The 22,773-nt window shown below is 35.0% G+C and overlaps 1 protein-coding gene across 1 annotated transcript in view; it reads left to right on the forward strand.

Moving 5' to 3' along the window:
• Vps39 (vacuolar protein sorting 39) overlaps positions 1-22,773 on the forward strand; it is a 62,791-nt gene that overhangs the window by 12,206 nt on the left and 27,812 nt on the right. Inside the window, exons 5-10 of the mRNA XM_069843321.1 lie at positions 2,012-2,189; positions 7,254-7,495; positions 12,977-13,106; positions 13,418-13,557; positions 19,245-19,373; positions 19,765-19,987. Of these exons, the coding sequence (XP_069699422.1) occupies positions 2,012-2,189; positions 7,254-7,495; positions 12,977-13,106; positions 13,418-13,557; positions 19,245-19,373; positions 19,765-19,987 (1,042 nt within the window). The remainder of the gene's footprint in view (positions 1-2,011; positions 2,190-7,253; positions 7,496-12,976; positions 13,107-13,417; positions 13,558-19,244; positions 19,374-19,764; positions 19,988-22,773) is intronic.

The raw sequence follows: 22,773 nt of genomic DNA on the forward strand, positions 1-22,773 counted from the left end.
AGACTGTATTTTTTTCTCGCTTTATCAAATTTCTCTTTCCACCTTAGTTGATATGTGGTAAAGTAAATTTTATGAACTTCCATTACATAGTTTAGCATCTTATGCATCTCCATTTTTGAGTGTTGTCCCCCAGCCAGCATTAGTACCATTGCTGGAAATTGTCCTGAAAAACATTCTTTTAAGTCTACCAAAAGGCTTGCTTTCCAGCTGTAGTAAGTGGTGTACTGAAGAGAGCCTCGTATTTTACACAGGAAAACAGAAAATTACTGAATTGGAGGAGTCAGGACAATAAAGCAGCATTGCAGTGTTTTTTTACCAGCCTTTGACAGAATTTCTTATTTGCACATATGGACTTTGTCATTACTAAGTCTTGGATTCTTAGGTTCGAATCCATTCTGTTGCTGTCTCATTATTCTCGAAATGACACTTTTTTTTTTATTCTTTTTTTTTTATGGACCAACGAATAGCATACTTAAATTTTATGGAGCCTAAAAAGACCTAATTCGTAGGTTAGGATCTAAAATTGCTAATTCGTTGCATTTAGCCTAAACATCTGTATTTTATTTATTTTAAAGTAACTGTGGAACTCGTTGAAGTAGTATTGCCATTCATTATAGCTTAAATACCTTACTATGGGCAGCGTTCTTTAAAAAAAAAAAAACTTTACAAATAGGCGACAATGTATACAAAGGATGACAGTCTGTAGAAACAGCAAACAAATTTTAAAAGACGCATGTCAAGCATGGCACAGTCATGCAATCTTGACATGGGCAATAATAGCCAGTGTTCTCACCATCTTAAGACATGAGAAGTTTCAGTAGTGAAATAGTGATACAGACTTTAACATTGTTATTCATACAATATAATTCAGTTTGCTTAAATAAAGGGATCATACCTAAATTTCTGCAGTGGGAAAGTTATATTTTCTTAAGCATGTGAAAAACAAGGAAAGGCCATTTTGTTGCAAGTATATATTTTTCCTCCTTTCTTCCTCTGTACATTTTAAATTTGGTAAGCAAGTTAAATTTGTCTGTGATGGAACAAAGGTAGCATGCTTGCCTCTGGACCCGAAGTTCGCAGGGTCAAATTCAGCTAAGGGCTATAGACTTTTTAGTGTGGAAAAATCTTAAAGCAGTAGTCCTCTGTGAGGGTCTTTAATCAAGAGATCTCAATTTTGAAATTTCATGCTCGAACCTGAAGCCTGAAGAAAAAACCCCTGGGCAAAATTTAACAGACTAGTTCGTTACTAAGTTATGGCCTGCCTGCCCCTGTCATATTGTCGTGGTACGAGTTTTAAGTAACACAAAATCAATATGGCTGAAAGGGAAAATTAATTAAATGAGTGATTTGCAGGTTTAATAATTTAATAAAGGTAGAGTGTTATAAACATAAGAGACTATTAATATGTATTAATATTGGTAAATTTTTCCATAAGACATTTCATCATCACCATATGAATTATCAGGCTATTTTTTAGACTTGCATATAATGTTATAATAATGGGTATTTTAATATAAATCTAGTAGTTACTGCAATATATTAATAGTATGTTGCTTATAATTAATTTTTCCCGTAAAAACCTATAAATTCCTAAATAGAAGATATAAAATTCTAAAATATAAAACAAAGATTGAAAAAAAAAAAAAAACGAATTTTAGTTTTTTAAAACCTAAAAATCCGGGGCTTAGTCATTACCCATGTAATACAATTCACGTAAGATAACACTGTTCTTCACACAACTCCCAGCATAAACTAATTGCCTATCGCGGCTATCACCAATGAACAGTTTATAGAGTGCACTATGTACATGCAAGTACAGTACATAATAATGCCATAAAGCTACCATTACATGAAATTGTTGATTCTACTATGTAGTTGTTGTATGTTTTATTGTATACTATAGTCTAATAAATAAATGCAGTCAAGGGTATATGCATGATACTTAGTTACCAGTATTATATTTAAACATGAAATGTCTAAGATTAATAAAGACTTCGATTTACTGTTGCAGCTGAATGGCAAGCAACATGACTTGTTCCCGACAGGCAAGAATCCAGAACCTAGCATAACAAAATTGTCTGACAGTACATTTGCACTAGGCAAAGATACTCAGACTATTTTCATGAATACCAAAGGCGATCCTGCGCAGACATATGCAGTAAAGTGGTCTGATGTGCCCCATGCTATTGGTGAGTGTTAAACATTCTGTTCTATCTATAATTTTGACAACCTTAAGTGTGATTATAAATGCAGAAATACATATAAAACTAACTGAAAGCAAGAATCAGTACTTTTTTCTTTTGTTTTGTTTAAGGCGAGAGATATTTTAACTTTGTATGAAACATACATACATACATACATACATACATATTGCTTGTGTCTCGCTTCTTGAGCTGTTTCTTTGTGGGGCAAGACGCAAAGAGGGAGAGTGGGAAGTCCTGTGTAGTTAGTAGCCTACTACCCTGCGTTCAACACATCGGCCTTTTCAGGATTGCTTTCATCTTCTATGGAGCAAGATCAGCCACCGACAAGCAAATGTATAGGCTGTTACCTCACAAAACAAATTATGTCCTTCTCGTCAATTCCTGTAATTAAACGCTAATACCAGTAGTAGGCTACAGTCTCTACTCGAGATTATCAATGTAATCGCGATCATGGTTGTTGTGTGTACATATCTGTAAACTCTTTCCTCTATGGCAGTGTTTCTCAAACTTTTTCCACCGCGAAATCCCTTCTTATCTAAAGTGTAACTGCGGAACTCTTGTAATACTTTATTAGTATTTAATAATTAACAGACAAGCGAAAGCTAGATCTGGTTTTATTCCTGAAAGTTGTAATCTCATTTCTACTTCTGCATTTTGCTGTTTCGGTATTTTGTTTTAGTGGACACATATTTACTTACTTATTTATTTACCTACTTATGGCAGAGAATCAAGTGATAAGTATTATTTTCCGTTTTGGATGTTTAATAATAATAATAATACTAATAATAATAATAATAATAATAATAATATACTTTTATTATTACGCATATTGTTATTGTTATTATTATTATTATTATTATTATTATCATCATCATCATCGATGATGTTTCATGTTATTATTGATTCATATTTTCGTAACTTTTATAAATTTTTATAGTATCCACTAAATAGGCTATAAACTAAAATTTAAAATCATATAGAGCTCACGTAACTCCGGCAACATACTTCAAGAAACGCTGCTCTATGGTGTAAAATTCAGCAGTTGTCCATATTGAACGAAGAGTGACCTAGTGTGCACACACATTTTCCGGAATCAAAATCAGAGACAATAGCAATAGTAGTAATCATGATTAGAGTCTCCAGTATTATAAACAGTAAAGACCCCTGCAATGGCATAGGATAATGTTTTCATCACATGTAATTTGCTGCCGTGCCGCATGCTGCACCTACCGTGACGGTCCAAGCAGACCTAAGAGGCGTGGTTGTAAGCTCTAGGGAGTTCTTGGCTTAGGAAGTGAGACACGGGCAGTACATACATACATACATACATACATACTTACATACATAAGTGTTCTGCCCTGGGCAGGTCTTTCACTGCAAACCCAGCTTTCTCCAATCTTTCCTATTTTCTGCCTTCCTCTTAGTCTCTGCATATGACCCACATATCTTAATGTTGTCTATCATATGATATCTTCTTCTGCTCTGAACTCTTCTCCCGTTCATCATATCTTCCAGTGCATCCTTCAATAGGCAGTTTCTTCTCAGCCAGTGACCCAGCCAATTCCTTTTCCTCTTTCTGATCAGTTTCAGCATCATTCTTTCTTCACTCACTCTTTCCAACACAACTTCATTTCTTATTCTGTCTGTTCATTTCACACACTCCATTCTTCTCATATAAAATATATGACATCTATTTGTGCAGTGTTGTCTGTATATTCTAACAGCTTACATATTGCTCTTATTTGTCTCAGTACTGTATTTACTCAGCTATGGGACCGCAATGCTATAATACCATCCTTACTTTTTGAAAGTCAAAATATATACAGTAGAACCCCTATTAACCAATTGGCGGATTATCCAACTGTCTCTCCTTTTTTTTTTTTTTTTTTTTTTTTATTTGTTTGTTTTGTTGTTTTTGTTTTTTTTGTTTTTTTTTTTGTTTGTTTTTTTTTTTTTATGCTACAGAAACATATGAAGTACTACTTTACGTTATATTAGTACGTACTTTTTCTAGAGAGTGTTATTACATGCCTTTACACTTATACAGTTTGGTGTATTAAACTTCTATATAAAATGTACTCCACAATGTCAAAAGAAAACGTGTTGTGCTAAGTATCGACAAAAATGCAAATAATTGAGCAGTTTGGAAGAAGAGAAACTGTGGCTCATCTTGCACCAGAGTACGAGATTAGTGTTATAACTATGCGTGATTTAATAAAAAAAAAGATCAAGGATAAAGTGTATAAAGAATGTAAATTTACAATATGAGATCTCGACTATTGCTATCTTTTTGCTGACAGCCATTGCAAGGAGTTTCCTTGTCCCTTAACAACCAGACTTGAATGAGTGAACTTCTGATCCACTTACCTTGCATGTTAAACATAAGACCACAGAGAAAATTACGACAGTACAAATATTATTCCCTTAATTTACGAAAATATTTTATGATACAGATTATCCGATTTTTTCGATTAACTGTTCAGTCCATCTCTTTCATTACCATGGATAATAGAGGTTCTACTGTAATTTAAAAAAAATATTCCTGAAAATTTTACTACCATTATGCTAAATCTGGCAACTTTGCCTGCCCTTGGCTTCTGTGGCAAAATTTTTACTAGATAATGGTAAAGAAGAGTGTGGAAGAATTGATGGAAGTGGATCTGGTGAAAGACTGATTAAAAATTGTATGGGAGCGGCCGGGTAGCTCAGTTGGTATAGCAGCTGGCTACGGACTGGAAGATCTGGGGTTCGATCCCAGGTGGTGGCAGGATTTTTTCTCGTTGTCAAACTTTCAGGATGGCCCCGAGGTTCACTCAGCCTCCTATAAAATTGAGTACCGGGTCTTTCCCGGGGGTAAAAGGTGGTCAGAGCGTGGTACCGACCACACCACCTCATTCTAGTGCCGAGGTCATGGAAAGCATGGGGCTCTACCTCCATGCCCCCCAAGTGCCTTCATGGCATGTTACAGGGATAACTTTACCTTTTTTTTTTTTTTTATGGGAATGACATTCAGGAGGCCTTCTTAATAAGAAATTGATGTGTGTACTGGACAGCTTTCGCAGCCACTTAATTGATAGCTTAAAAAAACAAATGACACTAACAAAAACCTGTCCATTGATTATCCCAGGAGGGCTTATGTAACTTTTACAGCCATTGGCAATTACTACAATTATTTGACATTGGATCATGTGTGCATGGTGATTGATCACTCCTGAAATAGTTGAAGAGAATTTTGAGAAGATTGGGATCTCATGTGCATTTGATGGCCCAAATGATCTTTTATAGGAAGAATGTAAAGAAAATTAAGACCCAGACCTGTGTAGCAACAATGAGAAGACAACATTACAACATTGATGGTAGCTTGTGATTTTAACAACAAAAGTTTTTTAGTGTTGAAGCATGGGTAGATAGCAGTATACGTATTGAAAACAAAGATTTTCATGTTTCAAGTAGCCATTTGTATTTAACCAGCATGTAACCACACAGACTAGTATCTGTTGCTATAATATATAATTATGACACTTGGTCTACTGGCCATGTCCATCTTTCACATGATGAAAGTATCTTCCACGGGATGTTAGTGATACGAGCAGTGAATTCTAATGATGATTAAAGATTTAACTTTGTTTGTTTTAATTAAATATTTGCAAGCCTCATCCAGATCTCAGATGTTCTTTAAACTGTCAGATAATATCCTGTTTAATTTCTATAAAATAAACAAAGAAGAAATACCAGTCTATATCACCGACGCACTCATTGTTAAAACTCCAGTTGTGAACGAAATTCCTCCATGGAAGTGGGTGATTCCAAACCATAGCATACAAATTCCAGGAAATCATTCCAAAAATGATCCTTCATACATTCTTAAGTTAGATGCCATGGAACTACTCTGCAGCACATATAAGGATCATCTTCAAATTTATACACTCTAAATCCTAATAATGGGACATCAGGAGCAGGGTATTGTATTCCAAAATATCAAGAAAGTTATTTCATACCATGTTCATACTCCTCCAGTCTTGACACTGAATTGCTAGCTATTGATGCTGCTCTTCAGTGTATTACCAGTACTCAAATTTCTGAAAAACTATTTGTATACTTACCAACTCCAAGGGGGCTATATTTAATATAATTAAATATGTACCAAACCTATATGCACATAGAATTATTCAAATTCAGAAACAACTAAGTAAACTAAAAAAACTCCAAAAGGAAATAACATTTCAATGGATACCTAGTCATTGTGGTATACCTGGAAAAGAGAAAGTGGATAATATTGCAAAACAGGCAACATATTTGCAACCAAGACCTCTTTAAGTGATATCTCTATCCAGTACTTTTGCTTCAGTAAAGTCTCATTTTATAAACCTATGGATCAACAATTGGCTCTCTTCTGACAAAGGAAAAATTTTACAGTCTGTACAAAAGAAACCAAATGGCCTGGAAATGTACAAAAACTTGCCCAGACATGTTCAAACATTTTTAACAAGGGCCAGAACAGGTCACATTGTCACACAATTGTACCTACACCGATTTCACCTTTCTGATAATCCTACTTCTCTGTGGTGTAATAATCATGATGAAGATCTGGAACACATTCTTCTATACTGTCCATCCATAAACCACAAAAGAAGTAAATTAAAATCATCAGTACCAGTTGCAGTATATATTGACTACACCCCAACTCTGGCTACTAGCAACAGGCATCTATAATGAACACCGATCAAAATACCCCTCTTTCCTTGTGAAAAACAACAACTGAATAGACTACAGTGGACTATAGTGGACTTTATGTTGTCAGCAAACAGCTGGATACATTAAGATGATTGATTGATTGATTCATTGATTCATTAAATATCTCATATTACATGGCATGAAAATAAAATAGCCTATTTTTAGTCCCCTACCAAACCAACTACTTATAACATACTCCTCAATTTCGAAATGAGCAATAGAGAAAAAGAAGGTCTTATAGTCGGGTAAATATGGTAATAACTTGATGCAATGGAATCTTCAGTAACATTGTATTGTTGGGTCTCTCTCTTACAGCATATGACGAGCCATACTTATTTGCCTTGTTAGCTGAGTGTATTGAGATTAGGACAGTGGAGCCAAACTTATTCATACAATCAGTGACAGTCCCAAAACCACGGTTGGTGGTTCGCTGTCGCCAGGGCCTTGTGTATCTAGCATCAGTAGGTCATGTGTGGTGTCTACAAGCAGTCCCACTTGCCCGGCAAATTCACGTGTTACTGGAGGACAAGCAATTTCAACTTGCCCTTAAACTTACGGTGTGTATATAGTATTTATTCTGTGTGTCACATTTTTTATATGAAAAGGCTCAGATCTGGGTCGTATCCTATGAGGTGAAAGTTGTGTCCAAAAAAATATGAAAAAGACTTAGCATGAACTAGGGGAAATGGGAGTTGTGCAAAGGTCTATGCATATTGCATTAATAATGTTTAACTCTTCCAATTACAACCATGGCCTATGTAATTTAGACGTACAAATATATATAATATAAATATAATGTAATGGTACAAAACAAATGTGATATTCCCTAGGTCCAGTGTAATACAAATAAAAAAAGGAAAAGTTGAGAAACAACTAGAAATAGAATTAAAATATTCCAATAGAAAAATCTGAATATGGTATAATGCTGAGGAATCAGGTGAAGATATATATGATTTTGAATTTAGGAAAGAGTACTCAAAAGGTAACCAAGAGAAAGGGTTACATACCACTTGCCCCTTCCTTAGCATAATTGATCAGAGACCCTTGTCCAAGTTTGGGGATATACTCTGTAGGAGCTTCTAGATTAGAGTCACTGAACTTTGTTAAATTGTCGAGATACAGTGGCTAAGAGAGGAGAAGTAGCAGGCCTCTTTTTTAATGGAAATAAATAAACAGGTAGCGAGCTTTAGGAAATGTAAGCAGAAGAAGGAAATGTCCATAATGTCTGCAGAGAAATTGTTACATGTTTTGTTTTACCTTTCTTTTCCATAAATAGTGTTCAGCTTATACAGAGTGTTTCAAAAATACGGGGCATAATTTCAGGTATGTGTTTCCCACATGTAGACAATCAAAATAGTTCATTACAACATGTGTGCGGAAATGCTTCATTTCCGAGTTATGGCCTTCACAACATTGAAATTCACCAGAACGTTTTTCTTTCCGCAGGTCGTTGTCATTACAGAAGATGTTCAAAATGTCCACCTCCTGGTTGAATACAGACCTCACATCGATGTCTCATTGACCTGTGAACACGATCCCAAACTCCAGGAGTATTGCGTATGTCCTCAGAACATGCCACAATTCGATTCCGAAGGGATTCCAAATCAGGCACCGGAGACGAATAAACCAATGATTTTAAATGGCCCCACAAGTAGAAATCGAGAGGGTTCAGATCAGGTGAGCGTGGAGGCCAAGCAATTGGGCCACCTCTACCTATCCATCGATCAGGAAACCTTCGATCCAAGTACCGGCGAGCCGTACGACTGAAGTGTGCAGGAGCGCCATCATGCAAGAAGTGAATGTGTTGACGATTGATCAGTGGAGTGTCTTCTAAAACATGAGGTATGGTGTTTTCCAGGAAGTTTGTGTACGCCTGCCCCGTAAGTCTGTTTACAAGTACATGGGGTCCAACTAATCAATCACCAGTGATACCGGCCCACATGTTGAGGGAGAACCGCACCTGGTGATGAGATGGAACAGTTGCACGTGGGTTTTCATACTCCCATACATGCTGATTGTGGAAATTTGTTATGCCATCTCGTGTGAACTGCTTCATCTGTAAATAATACTAAGGCAGGAAAGATCGGATTTACACACACTGCTGCAAGAACCACTGACAGAACCTAACTCGTGCAGGGTAATCTGCTGGTGACAGGGCCTGTACACGTTGCAAATGATAAGGATACAATTGATACTCTTTCAGCAGTCTCCAGATAGTCGTATGAGGAACATTGACTTGCAACGCTACCCCTTCGTGTGTTGATAGAAGGAGTCATGTTCACAGCCTCCAGAATCTCCTCCTGTAATTCTGGAGTTTTAGATCTTGGTCGTCCCCTTCCCAAACCAGGAGAGTTAAATTTTCCATATTCGCACAGACGGTAATGGAGACATACAAATGTCTTCCGATCTGGACATTGTCGCTGTGGGTACCTCTCCTGGTACAAACGACGAGCCAGCACAGCATTGCCATCTGCCTTACTGTATATGAAGTGTATTTCTGCCAGCTCTTGATTTGAATACATGTCACACAGTCTAACGCCTACACAACACTGAATGTAACCTTCGCCTCGGAATGAAGTGTCAGAGTGCTCTCTTAATGTCTCCTTGACGGCAACGACCTGCGGAAAGAAAAACGTTCCAGTGAATTTCAATGTTGTGAAGGCCATAACTCGGAAATAAAGCATTTCCGGACACATGTTGTAATGAACTATTTTGATTGTCTACATGTGGGAAATACATACCTGAAATTATGCCCTGTATTTTTGAAACACCCTGTATTATTGATGTATGAAATATCATGTGTAATTAATGACTGTAAGTTGTAAATACATGATTTCTTATTTCCTTCCTTCCTGATGTTTTTGAATAAACATGGAGAATAAAAAGTGTTAAAACCTTATTAATGCATTTCATCTCTTGCCTCTGCTTTCCCTAGTACAGTATGTGAAAAATTCAATTTCTGAGATGACTGTATCCACAAAACAGAATTCATCAATTCCAGTGAAGGTGGGAGCACCCAGTAAGTTGGAATTCACAACAATGATAGTTGAGTTCTATCATGGTCGAGAAAATTATTGATCTCATTCTCTCACTTACGGAAAAAGTTTTTGTGACTAGAGCAGTTATTTCTTTTACTATAGGGGCCGGTTTGTCCAAGTATTGTTAGAACACTTAATGACTGTTAAACCTTCAACAGTTTGTTAAATACAGTTTTTCCATTTGTTCAACACCAGTTTGGCTTAACAGCTTCTTAACCGTTTGTTAACTTTAAATGTAGGATTTCAGTCCGTTAACTCATTTAACAAACAGTTAAACATGGCGGATAACACCACAGCTGTTCAGACAAAAGTTGTGAAAATAACATGTTATGTTTCTCTTTGAGGAATGTTTAGAGTAAGGCCCGGTTTCACCAAGCTTCAGTAAATCAGTCCAAATGAAACATTAACTAGTACTGAACATTAAAATATTTACACGAGTACGTTTATATGTGCGGTGTCTCCGTAGGCTTCAAGCCGAGCTCCTCTATGTGCCTCGTCACGCTGATTACGTCATGACTCTCTGATGGCGCAGTCAGTAGCGAGTTGGCTTGGCATCCCAGGGACCCGTGTTCAAATCTCGGTGGTAACCCTTTTTTATCAACGTAACTAATTTTTATGCATGTTACCTTTCATTTTTTTTTAATTTTGTGTAGTGGAACGAATTATTTCGCAACTCTGGCTCCACTAGGAGAATTTAAAAAACTCTTGGGAGATCAATTTTCTTCCCGAAATAAAACAAAGATAAACAAACAAATTAAAGAAAAATAAAAGAAATACACATGTGGATCTAATACATTGTCCACATGCCACCGGCGTCTATCACTGCCTGGCATTTTCGGGGCATTGAGTCCACCAGATCGCGGAAATAGTTCTGGTCCTTAGCGAAATCTTCCCAGGTAGCCAGAACTTGATCCCAGAACTGATCTGGATTTTGAGGTGGGATGTCTCGATATTTGTCAATCCTCCTCTTTTTCGTGCTTTTCCGTGAACCATCTTTGAACGTATATGGCGGAGTGCGCGGGGTGATTATCCTGCTGGAAAATTAAATTTCCATCGGAAAGAAAACGATTATAAATTCCAAGAATCCAGCTCTTTCGCTTCTGTTTTAAAGCCAGTGCAAACATATCTTATCGCTAGCTATAATATAATTCTAATAAATGAAAGTTAATATACCAATTAAGTTTTGTTATGTTTGAATGCACATTATGTATTAATTTACTAATATATCTTAGATATACCGTTATGTAGTTATAATAATCACTTTCATGTCTTAAAATAAAACTCAGTTGTATGTTACCTAGTTGACTAGTTTCAGCTTTGTCTCAGCCGTTTTTATGATATTCTAACCTATGATCAGTTTCTTCTAAAATTTTGAGTACCGGTACCACGATCTTCGTGACGCGGTATCTTTTGTGAATTTTTGTGTCATTCAAATTTTCGAAATGATCGGTTTTTAAATGGTTAACATTATCTCCATTTGACTCTTAATTTTAGAGCAGTTCCAGATATAACAATTCTGCGTCGAAACGTTCCGCATTTTATATTGCAACTAATGAATAATTAAAAATTTAAAGACGGAAATTTCTATCACTAAATTTAATGATAGTTTTACTGGTTTGTTAGGCTAAAAATGCTTGGTGAGATATAAAAATGATTTAATGAACCAGTAAATACATTAATGAGTCATTAAAACCTTAATGAAGCTTTGTGAAACTGGCCATAAGACTGGTAATATATAATTTCAAAAATATTTTGGAATATTAATATAGGGAAGATAATCTTTATAAGTCAACTGATTATCATACTGACACTTATTTCGATGCTGAGCTATTATCCATTTAATATTGAGGAAATGTGCGATCTCAACGTGGCAAGAAATTGAAGTCAGATTTGAATATCCTATAAACAGAAATAGGCCACTTGTTCCAATTCACCAGCTACTATTAACTCTAGATTCTATGTTACTGGCTCTTCAACTATAGCCGATGTCAATAGTGCTTCAAAATACGCAGTGAGTAAATAATAAAATGTTTCAGCAGCAATTGCTTCTTTAGGACTAAATTACATATAATTTATACATGGACCTGAATTAGAGAATTTTATATGATATGGAATTCTCCTCGGGGTTTTGTGTACAGTTGACTACACACACATTCGTGTAATTATTGTCACCTGGTGGTAATAATGCTGAGTTTTTCTAAACAGAAATTCATATTTAGCATTATAAAATATAACCATACTTATAATAATTATTATTATTCAATAGTAGTCAATGCAACTTTCATTTATCAACTCTCTGTACTGTATGAATCATGGCTACTCTAACAGGTTACGATTTTACACATGTTTCATGACATACTCTACAGTACAGAATTTAAATAATAATATCAGCCAATAAGAAGTTGTCTTATATATGCAAAATCATTACCAACTGCTGTTGAGTAGTTAGAATAGTATTAACGACAGTTAAAGTTAAGTGTTGGTTATTTTAAACAAAATTATGTTGGAAAAATGAAAAAAATCTTAACAAACGTTAAAAATAAACCAGCTGTTAATTTAACATTTGTTAAGCCAAATTAAACATTACTTGGACAAACCGGCCATAGGTCTAGTATATAGGAAGACAATATTAATAGTTAGGTAATAGATGAGTAATTTTGTGAAGTGACACTTGTGCGACCATCTTATACTTATTTGATGACAGTCAATTACTCTGTTGGATACTAGCCATATCACCCTCTCAAATGAAGACATGCTAAGAATTGCCCTCACCTGGGCTTGATCTGTGATCCTTAGATATTATAGCACAGGACCACTTAATATGACTCATTAATATATTACCTCACCAATAGTAATTATGCAGGTAATAATCATTGTACAACTAGAAAAGGAATAACACAGCAACCTAAGATTTCTTGTCACTACTATAATTTTCCAGATGCTCGTTAGATTTGTTGTTACTATGTATTAATGTTTTTTTATATGTGTGTGTGTGCGCAGAACATATCAGATGAGTCAGATGAAGAAAAATCGAAAAATATCTACCAGATCCAGACACTATATGCATTTGACTTGTTCAACAACAAACAATTTCACGAGTCCATGAAGGAATTCTTGAAGCTAGGAACAGGTAGGATATTTATAATTAATTGATTTTATATTCTCAGAATTTACGTTTTCCTGAATTTTTTTGGCTATAAATTTGCTGAAATGTTACAAGATCTGTGTTAATGACTACATTGAATACACAGCTTTCAGGTTAACCACTTATTTTGACTCAGAGCAGAATTATGAGTAGATTGTAAGTTCTACACTAATGTAACGGAAGCATTTTTGAGATTGTATGTGGTAGTTTGTGGTTACACATGTTTGAATAATTTTGTTACCTTCATTTCCTGGAAACAGTTTAGTTAAGATGTCATGGTTAACTATTATTTCCAGATCCATATGAAGTAATCAGGTTATTTCCAGAGCTTCTACCTCAACAGTCACGTGGACAGCAGGAATCAGACCAACGTCCAAAACTTCAAGATCGTGACTTAGAAAATGGCTTACTGGCTCTTATAGAATTTCTCACAGAGGTTCGTAATTCTAATCCATTTTCATAGAGAGCATTCACTCCAATTTTATCACTGTTTTAAGATGGTGAAATGATAAAAATATAGTGAAATGAAACTTTAACGACAAGGTTTATAGAAGAGAAATCTTTCTAGTATAGTGCAATAAACTAGTGAGAAGAACTTTTGGCAAATCATGTTTGGTGTATTCTCATTTATATACCAGCACTACTACCAATCATGCAACTTAGTCAAGTTTGTATTTGCCTCTGGGTTACCTGTGTAATACAAAAAAAAGTGCATGTGGTACAAAATTGATAAAATTAGCAGACCTAAGTGCTGCAGACCTTTAGATCTAAAGAAGGTGAAGAAGAAAGACTACTATATTATTTTTTCTGTATGTAGTAGAGCTTCATTGTCACTTGTTTGCAATAAAATAAAGAAAAAAAAAAATGTGTATACAAATCAGAATTACATCACAGACAAATCAGAATTACTTCACAGAATGAAATGTAGCAGAAACATAGATAAGGAGTCTTGAAGAATTGGACAGTCGTTTTACCAATCAGTTTCTCTTCATTTGTGCTGGAACATATGACACTATTAATTTAATTAACAAAAAATAGAAAAGTGTATTCTGAAATTGATATTTTATGAGTAACTATTAAATTGGATTGAATGCACTGCACTTTAATATTTACTGTACTGCTTTGTAACATTACAAATTTCTTCGTCAATTTATACCTGTTTCAGTCATTTATTTCTTTAATGTGCTATTTTCGTTTTAGATACTGGGATTATAACAGCCAGTTTGTTAATTTTACTTTAAAAAATAGGTGTGAAAGATTCATCTTTGTGACTTGTATTCACGGATATAAATATTATTATTGAAGCAAGACAGATGATTAATTACAGACTTAAAATCAGTCATGAGAAAGTGCAAAATAACACGTTTAAATGAATAACACTCACAAAGTAACATACATGAAAAAAGTGACCATAATGTTGGTTGTTGCTTTGAATGCTGGGTATCTTATCCTGGATTCACATGTTTATAGCTATGTGATATCCAAGTCACAACCAAGACTTTACAAAATAATGTTGCATTCCATTTGAGCTAGACACTTTACTGTCAGTTTCAGTACCATTAAATGTGAAATATTTTCAACCAGGAGAACATTTTCTTGATCTGCAGCGATATTTTCCCTTATCAACTGAATACCTTTTATATTGTGCTCGCAGTGAAATCTTCGAGGCAGGCAGGGGAGGAAACCATTGTACATGCATCTAGTGTTGTTAGTGACAGTATTCCTATTCATCAAATACTGGTTATTAGCTGCGATCAGTGATCACTTAGCTTACAAGTTAGCACGTGGTTTGCTAAGTACAGTGAGTGAAAGTGATTTTCATGATTATTTATCGCAATATTTAATAAGTATTATTAGTGATCTTTAGTTAATATTGTGTGCCGCAAGTAATATGTAAGTAAGCATAAGAATTGTTTAGCTGTATTTCTCAGTTTATCTATTTAGTGTTATTAGGTTATTCGTGATAGTGTTAGTTTTAGTGTCCAGTATTATGAAGTAGTGAAGTAGGCCAATGTCAGAAAAAATGAAACATGGCCAAACCATTCATGCTGGTGAAAAACATTTTTATGAACGTTATAATGTGAGAGAGAAAGAGAATAACAATGCCTTAGTGTTGTAAAAACGAAGCCTACAGAAAGAGCACATCACTACTGTAATGTATCAGTAAGGACGATGTACCACATAAGGAATGAAATGAATAGCACAGAAAATAGTACTAGTATATTATCGTTGCCAGAAAAGAAAAGTAGAGGTCTGGATCACAGGAATGTAAATGTTGATGACTTTGATTGAAGAGTAATTAAGGATGTAACTGAAGATTTTTATTTGAATAGTTCCAAGTTACAGGCAACCACTGTTGCCTGTATTACAGGAAGAAATAGGTTTCCAGTGGAAGGTGACAACATTGAAGTGTATTCTCAAAGAAATGGGATTCATGTGGAGAAAGTGTGTGTCACGAAGAAAACTGTTAACTGAAAGGGAGAACATTGTAAATTGGAGGTGCAAATACTTGCAGAAAATAAAACAATTAAGGGAAGAAGGAAGCCGATTTAGACAAAACATTGGTGGATTCAAACCTGATATTCTGCAAATGTGGCAACATAGCGACGTAGCAGGTATTACTAGTTCCGTTAATGCCTCTAACATACTCATTGTTGTCTGATGACTTTGTTGAAGGATGTGACCGTGTGTTCCATGCCAGCACAACAGGTGATTATCACGATCAGATGACTTTCGAAAACTCCGAGAAATGGGTGATTAAGAAAATACTGCTAATCTCTGTCATTTGTTATAGTAATGGACAGTGCCCCATAACATGGGAAGCAAGGCAACAAAGTCTCCTTGCAAGACAAAAATGTTAGAGTATCTGTAATGGCAAGGTATACCATGTGAGATGATATGAGAAAATTCATCTTCTTTTCACTTGTTGAGCAGATCTGTCCCCAAGAAATTCAGTATCACATTGACAACCTATTTGCATCACTCACATTGCGGCACACAGTTGTTCGATCACCACTGTATATGTGTGATCTCAATCATATCAAGTTGGCCTAAAGCAAGGAGAAGAACTATGTAAGAGCACACAATACAACTGGAGAAATGTTGTTGACAGGACTACAGGATCTTGTGCAAGAAGGGCTTCAGAGCATCACTAAAGATAACTGGAATGGTTGTCGTCACATGATAGATCTTTAAAACAAATACTGGAGTGGAGATACAATTATGGAAGATGTCATCGACCAGTTTATTATTCATGTAGGAAAGAATGATAACAGTGAGAGTGATAACAATGACGGTAATATTGGTACCAGTGACACCGATGATGGCACTCTTGTGTGCTTATCAGCCTCAGTAGCACAGTTAGTATAGCACTGACCTTCTGTGCTCGAGGTTGCGGGTTCGATCCCGGCCCAGGTCAATGGCATTTAAGTGTGCGTCGAACGTTTAGGGAAAAGATGGAAATTTTACTTGAAGCAAGTAAAGCGATTGGTTTGGAAGTAAATCCCGAAAAGAGAAGGTATATGATTATGTCTCGTGACCATAATATTGTACGAAATGGAAACATAAAAATTGGAGATTTATCCTTCGAAGGGGTGGAAAAATTCAAATATCTTGGAGCAACAGTAACAAATACAAATGACACTCGGGAGGAAATTAAACACAGAATAAATATGTGAAATGCCTATTATTATTCAGTTGAGAAGCTTTTGTCATCTAGTCTGCTGTCAAAAAATCTGAAAATTATAATTTATAAAACAGTTATATTACCGGTTGTTCTGTATAGTTGTGAAACTTGGATTCACACTTTGAGAGAGGAACAGAGATTAAGGGTGTTTGAGAATAAGGTTCTTAGGAAAATATTTGGGGCTAAGAAGGATGAAGTTAGAGGAAAATGGAGAAAGTTACACAACTCAGAACTGCATGCATTGTATTCTTCACCTGACATAATTAGGAACATTAAATCCAGACGTTTGAGATGGGCAGGGCATGTAGCACTTATGGGCGAATCCAGAAATGCATATAGAGTGTTAGTTGGGAGACCGGAGGGAAAATGACCTTTGGGGAGGCCGAGACGTAGATGGGAGGATAATATTAAAGTGGATTTGAGGGAGGTGGGATATGATGATAGAGACTGGATTAATCTTGCACAGGATAGGGACCAATGGCGGGCTTATGTGAGGGCAGCAATGAACCTTCGGGTTTCTAAAAAGCCATTTGTAAGTAAGTAAGTAAGTTGCAAGCGTCGTTAAATAAATCATAATTTGATTTTGTCTGACTGTGCTTCTCTGCAGTAAGTTTAGTGAGCTTAAATTTTTAGAACACAACCCCATGTACTTCCTTCCTCAAGTATCTCGCCACGCAATACAATATTTCAGCAAAATTCACAGCCATTGCATTCAATATTATTTGTGAATGCTTTATGGATTGAGAGCCGAATTTCTGGGCAAACCTCTTTGATTCACTAAATCTTGAAAATAATTCACATGTGTAGTATATTTCAACATCGTGCACAATAATTCTTCTAACTTATTTTCTCCATCTTTATAGGAGATCTAGTTGTTGGTTAAGTTCAGAGTTATATATATTAAAAAACAACATTTGTTTCGTGTAGGAGTCCTTTTCATTGTTTAGTAATCTGCTGTTTATTTTGTAATTAAACTATCAATTAGCTATTGTTTAGGTATACTTCTGTATTTCGTATTAAAAGCTAACTATTATTATTTTGATATGAATATGTCTTTTGTTAGAGGTACAGTTGATAAGAAAATCTAACATGTTTAGCTAGCACGAAGTTCAAGAAGTCTCTGCTAGATGCTGCACATTTCAAAGAATATGGTGCTATCTGTCAAGTGGTGCAAGTAAATAAGTGATGAGCATTATTTAATAAGCGACTTGTGTTATCTGCATATACTGTAACTTGATACTGTCAAGGAAGTTATGGTACTGAATGAGTCCATGTAATAGAAGGGAGTCAACTGAAAATGAAAATGTTTATTACTTATGTGAAGGGAGGTAGACTAAAAGTATATTTACTATTTTTTTTGTCGTAAACAAAAGACAATCAGAAATAGTGTACTTGCGTGAGTATCATAACAAAAGAAAGGAATAAAGAAAATTCTACAATAAAACAAAGACATATTAATGGAATCATCAGGACTCTACGATTCTCCTATACATCACAACTCTGAGCACAAGATTCTCGTATTTTCCAAGATTATCTCTTAAGAGTTGCAGTGCTTTTACACATATTGTAAACAAGAGATCAGCTTTCACTAACTCCTAACGATGCAGTACTGACAAAAGGAGAGAATTCGTCTGCTAGTATCACCAATAAAACTCAAATTTTTCATGAATAATTTCAAGGGAAAAATTGTTCTGGGGCTGGGTATCGATCCCAGGACCTTTGGCTTAGTGCATCAATGCTCTACCGACTGAGCTACCCAGGATCTACACCTGATAACGTGTTAATTTTTCCCTTTATATCCACACACCTCAAGTGGCCTGACAAGATGCCAGAAACCCAACTTTGAGTGCACACAAACTCTGAGGATAGCCCACAGGCTGAAATTAGTCAACAAGGTACCATAATCTAGTATTTAAAATGTGAAGATAATATAAACTTTATATTCCGACTGAGTAACATTACTAATTATAAGGAAGGAATACATGAAAGTGATGAATTACATGCACTCTTGAGTGCTTATATTCCCTAGCAATAAGCGTCTAAAATAAAGTAGTTTTAGAAGTTGCATTCATTTGCATTCAGAGATGGAACATATGAACAGAGTCTAATATTCAGCAACAAAGCTATTTAAAAGGAATTAATATTGAGCATGAGAACTGGCTTTGTTATAGTTGGGTGTTTGCTACTTCTGTTATATGTTGGGTTGGGTTGTTAAATACCAGAGTTATATTTTCAAGGAATAGTAGAAAATTAAGTTCCAAGATGAAATTCTCAAGTGGTTTGCTTAGTTTTAGGAAATCCCTAAAACATATGTGGTTCACATCCATTTTGCTCTAAGTTATATAAAAGTTGAATATAAATTGTAGTCGTTAAAATAAAAGTCACTCCTTATAGAGAACTCACTATCATTAAATGAAACATATTTTTTATTAAAATAGGTGCGACATAAATTGATGGGGGACACTAAATCAACCACAAATGGTGATCAACAGAATAATGTTAATCATAAATCAACCCAGCAGCTTCTGCAGATCATTGACACAACACTTCTTAAGTGTTATTTGCAGGTGAGATAATATACATTTACTGAATTTTTTCAGTATATGTGGGATATTTTTTAGTCTTGAGATCTTCAAGAATGGCCTTGGATCTTTGCTCGAAGAAAGCAGAATAAATTCAGGTTCATTAGAAATGTTGTTGTGAGAAAAAAGAATAACAAAAATACGAATTCATATTATTAAATATTAAATTATGGTCGTATATTGAATGTTAATTACTCACTGTTAATGTTAACAAAATATGAAATCATGTTATTGAATATTAATTACTCATCATTAATGTTCCATAACAAATACTGTACAGTTCAACTGAATTTGATGTTTGAAATTTGTTCTTTGCTTATGTAAGTAGTGTGAAGATCAAATGAACCCAACAGGAAACTGAAACATTCCATTATAGACTAATGATGCACTAGTTGCACCTCTACTGAGACTCAACCATTGCCACTTGGGAGAGACTGAAAAAACGCTGAAAAAGTACCAGAAGTTCAGTGAACTCATTATACTCTATCAGACAAAGGGATTACATCGCAAAGCATTGGAACTACTACAGAAGCAGGCAGACCAACCTGATTCCAGTCTCCGAGGATATGAACGGACTCTGCAGTATCTTCAACATCTTGGTTAGTATGCAACTTTGTTTTCTGTTAGTATAAGAAACAATTTGGTCTTCTATACTTATAAAGAAGTGGATTACAAGTTTGTTTGTTCAGTAAATGAAGTGGGACATGGATTGAGGCTTGATTAGACTCAGAAATTTTTAATTACACCTTAAGAGGATAAGTAATAGTAAAGTAATACATGGAGGGTGGTAAGATCTGAAGTTAATATCCTCTTATTGACACAGTTAATCGGAGAATTTTGTTGAGTTGTTGACCATTATTGAAGAAAGGACTTCTCTAGTTACAAATTTACTTGTTCGGAATTTAGAAATATTATTAAACTTGGAGTTCTCCGGAGATCAATTTTAGATCATTATTGTTTTTAGTTTATATTAATGCTTTAGTCTCAACCATAAATATTTTATCCCAGGTAATCTTAATTGCAGATCATAAAATTGTGATTATTTCATGGAAATAATAAACGCTTGTCATACATTGTTAAAGTTAAGAAATGATTGCTTTAGTGCAAATAAATTAGCACTTAATTTTGATAAAATCAATGTAATCAAATTTAGTACACATAATAATACTCAGTTTTCCTGCACTACTAAATTAAAATGGAATTGATCTCGAAGAATCTATAACCACAAAGCTTCTTGGTATCGATTTGAATAATCACTTGAACTGGAAAATACGCATAAGTAGAATACTATATTATTTCTAAATTGAACTCTGCCTGTTATGCATTAAGATCCTTATCTTCTATTGGCGATATAAACATCCATTAAAACGGTTGTTTTACAAAAGAAGAAAGCCCTAAGAATAATTACATGTGAACAGAAAAGAATATCATGTAAAAAAAATTCCAAAATTTATAAATATTGATCTTACCTTGTGAGTACATTCTTTCCCTGATGATGTTTTTGTGTTAAAAACCAAGATTAATACAAATCTTCATTCATTCTCTGCATTCATAATACAAGAGACAAAATATATTCATAATTCAAGAGACAAATCCTATCTCCATTTACCCTCTGCTAGTATAAGATATTATAAAACAGTTCACTCTTCATATATTACACAGTATTCAATGCAATGCCTGTTTATTTTAAAACTTTGAAGGGCCAAGAGAAAAAGTTTAGAACAGAATTAACAAAATTTCTCCTTACTTACTTTCTACTCACTGACTGTAGTAGGGCTGTTGGCAATGTTGGCAGTGGCTGTGGTGGTGGTGATGATGATGATGGCAGTGGTGGTGGCAGCAGCAGCGGGTGCGGTGTGGGGTTGCCAGATTGTACTTTTTTTCTGTATTCTTATGTTTCTTTACCTTAAAATATATCTTCCGTAATTTGAGCGTTATCTACGTTTTTTCCCCCCACTATATAATTAGCTTCAACATGGAATATACTAGGACCATTTATGCAGATATTTATTTTTATAATGCTATGAAGTTTAAGTGATCAGATGTAAGAAATAAGTGTTCTGTGAACTTGATGAAAGCTGAGCTGCAAGTATTTCAGTCATTCAGAGGATTTTTCTTTGGAGAATAAAAATACAGTAGAACCATTATTTAACGTTTTTCTGAGGAAATGGAATAATTAATCTTAAATGGGGTTTGACGCTAAACAGGGCTTTGCTACTTTTCTTTAAACATATTTGAATACGTACTTTTGCAAAAAAAAAAAAAAAAGCTACAATAAGTAAATTATGGACAACACTGTACAAAAAATGAAGAACATAAGGGGAAGCTGGGTCCCAATCAACTCTCCTTCTTGCCATCTCGGATATCTTAGTGTTTGGGTTTTTTACAACTTTGCGAATTAAATTAAGTTTTTCCGTGAGAGAAAGTGTTTTCCTTTTCACAGCCATTGTTTTCTAGTGATATGTACAGTAACTGTGAAAAACTCCATCTCTTCACTGTAGTAGCACTGACCCCACACACCTCAGCGAGCACAACAGAGACAAGAAGCTATGGCTGTGTTCAGCTGGGACAGCACTAATTCAGCTATTCATTTTTGCTGAGTTACAGTAGCTGTGAGTTGCTGAATGACCAGATTGCAAAATGTCCGCTGTGGTTACAAAGAGACACACCACTGTTTCGTCTATTCTGGAATATAAGACACCATTGGTTGGTGCCTACTCCCTCCACTTTCGCTGGCTTGCAGCAAAAAAAAAAAGAATTTGCTACGAAAAATGCCGGTCACTATTCCAAGACTGTCGGTCAGCAAAGCGTTCAATGCTGTCGCTATTTCAGCACTACCTCAGCTGCTGCATCCATCATTGAATATGATTGGTTTTCGCAAAATGCGGGAATTAGCAGGCTGTGTGTTGTTCTGTTCTGCTGTGTTTAATTCTGCTTGTGTCTGGCTTTCGCTAAGGGTGGGAATTAGCAGATGTATAGGAAAGCAACTTCATGTAGACATGGGGAGAGAGGGGGAATAATGTGGTAGCGAGGCAACAGTGTTGTCAAGTCATTGATTCCTTAAAAAAAATTGTATTTTATGCATTAAATCGAAATGAATTTATTTTTACTTCAGTTGAGATTAAAAAAAAATCTTTTAAAAATTTTTAACATTTCACAGCAAATAGAATAACATTAAATTGAATATAAAAATACATTAATTATATGTAGGTAATAATTATTGGAACCGTGAAATTTCAATATTAAACAGAGATTTCAGGCTGACAAATTAATTATCTGTTAATATACATGATGTGAGCAGGTCTTCATGTTTTCCTAGGTATGAATGAATGAATGAATGGTTTTATTACATTTTAAATGTATATGTAGGTTTAACATACAGGTT

Source organism: Periplaneta americana, chromosome 13 (assembly GCF_040183065.1).
Source record: "Periplaneta americana isolate PAMFEO1 chromosome 13, P.americana_PAMFEO1_priV1, whole genome shotgun sequence".
In the NCBI taxonomy this organism is placed as follows: Eukaryota; Metazoa; Arthropoda; class Insecta; order Blattodea; family Blattidae; genus Periplaneta; species Periplaneta americana.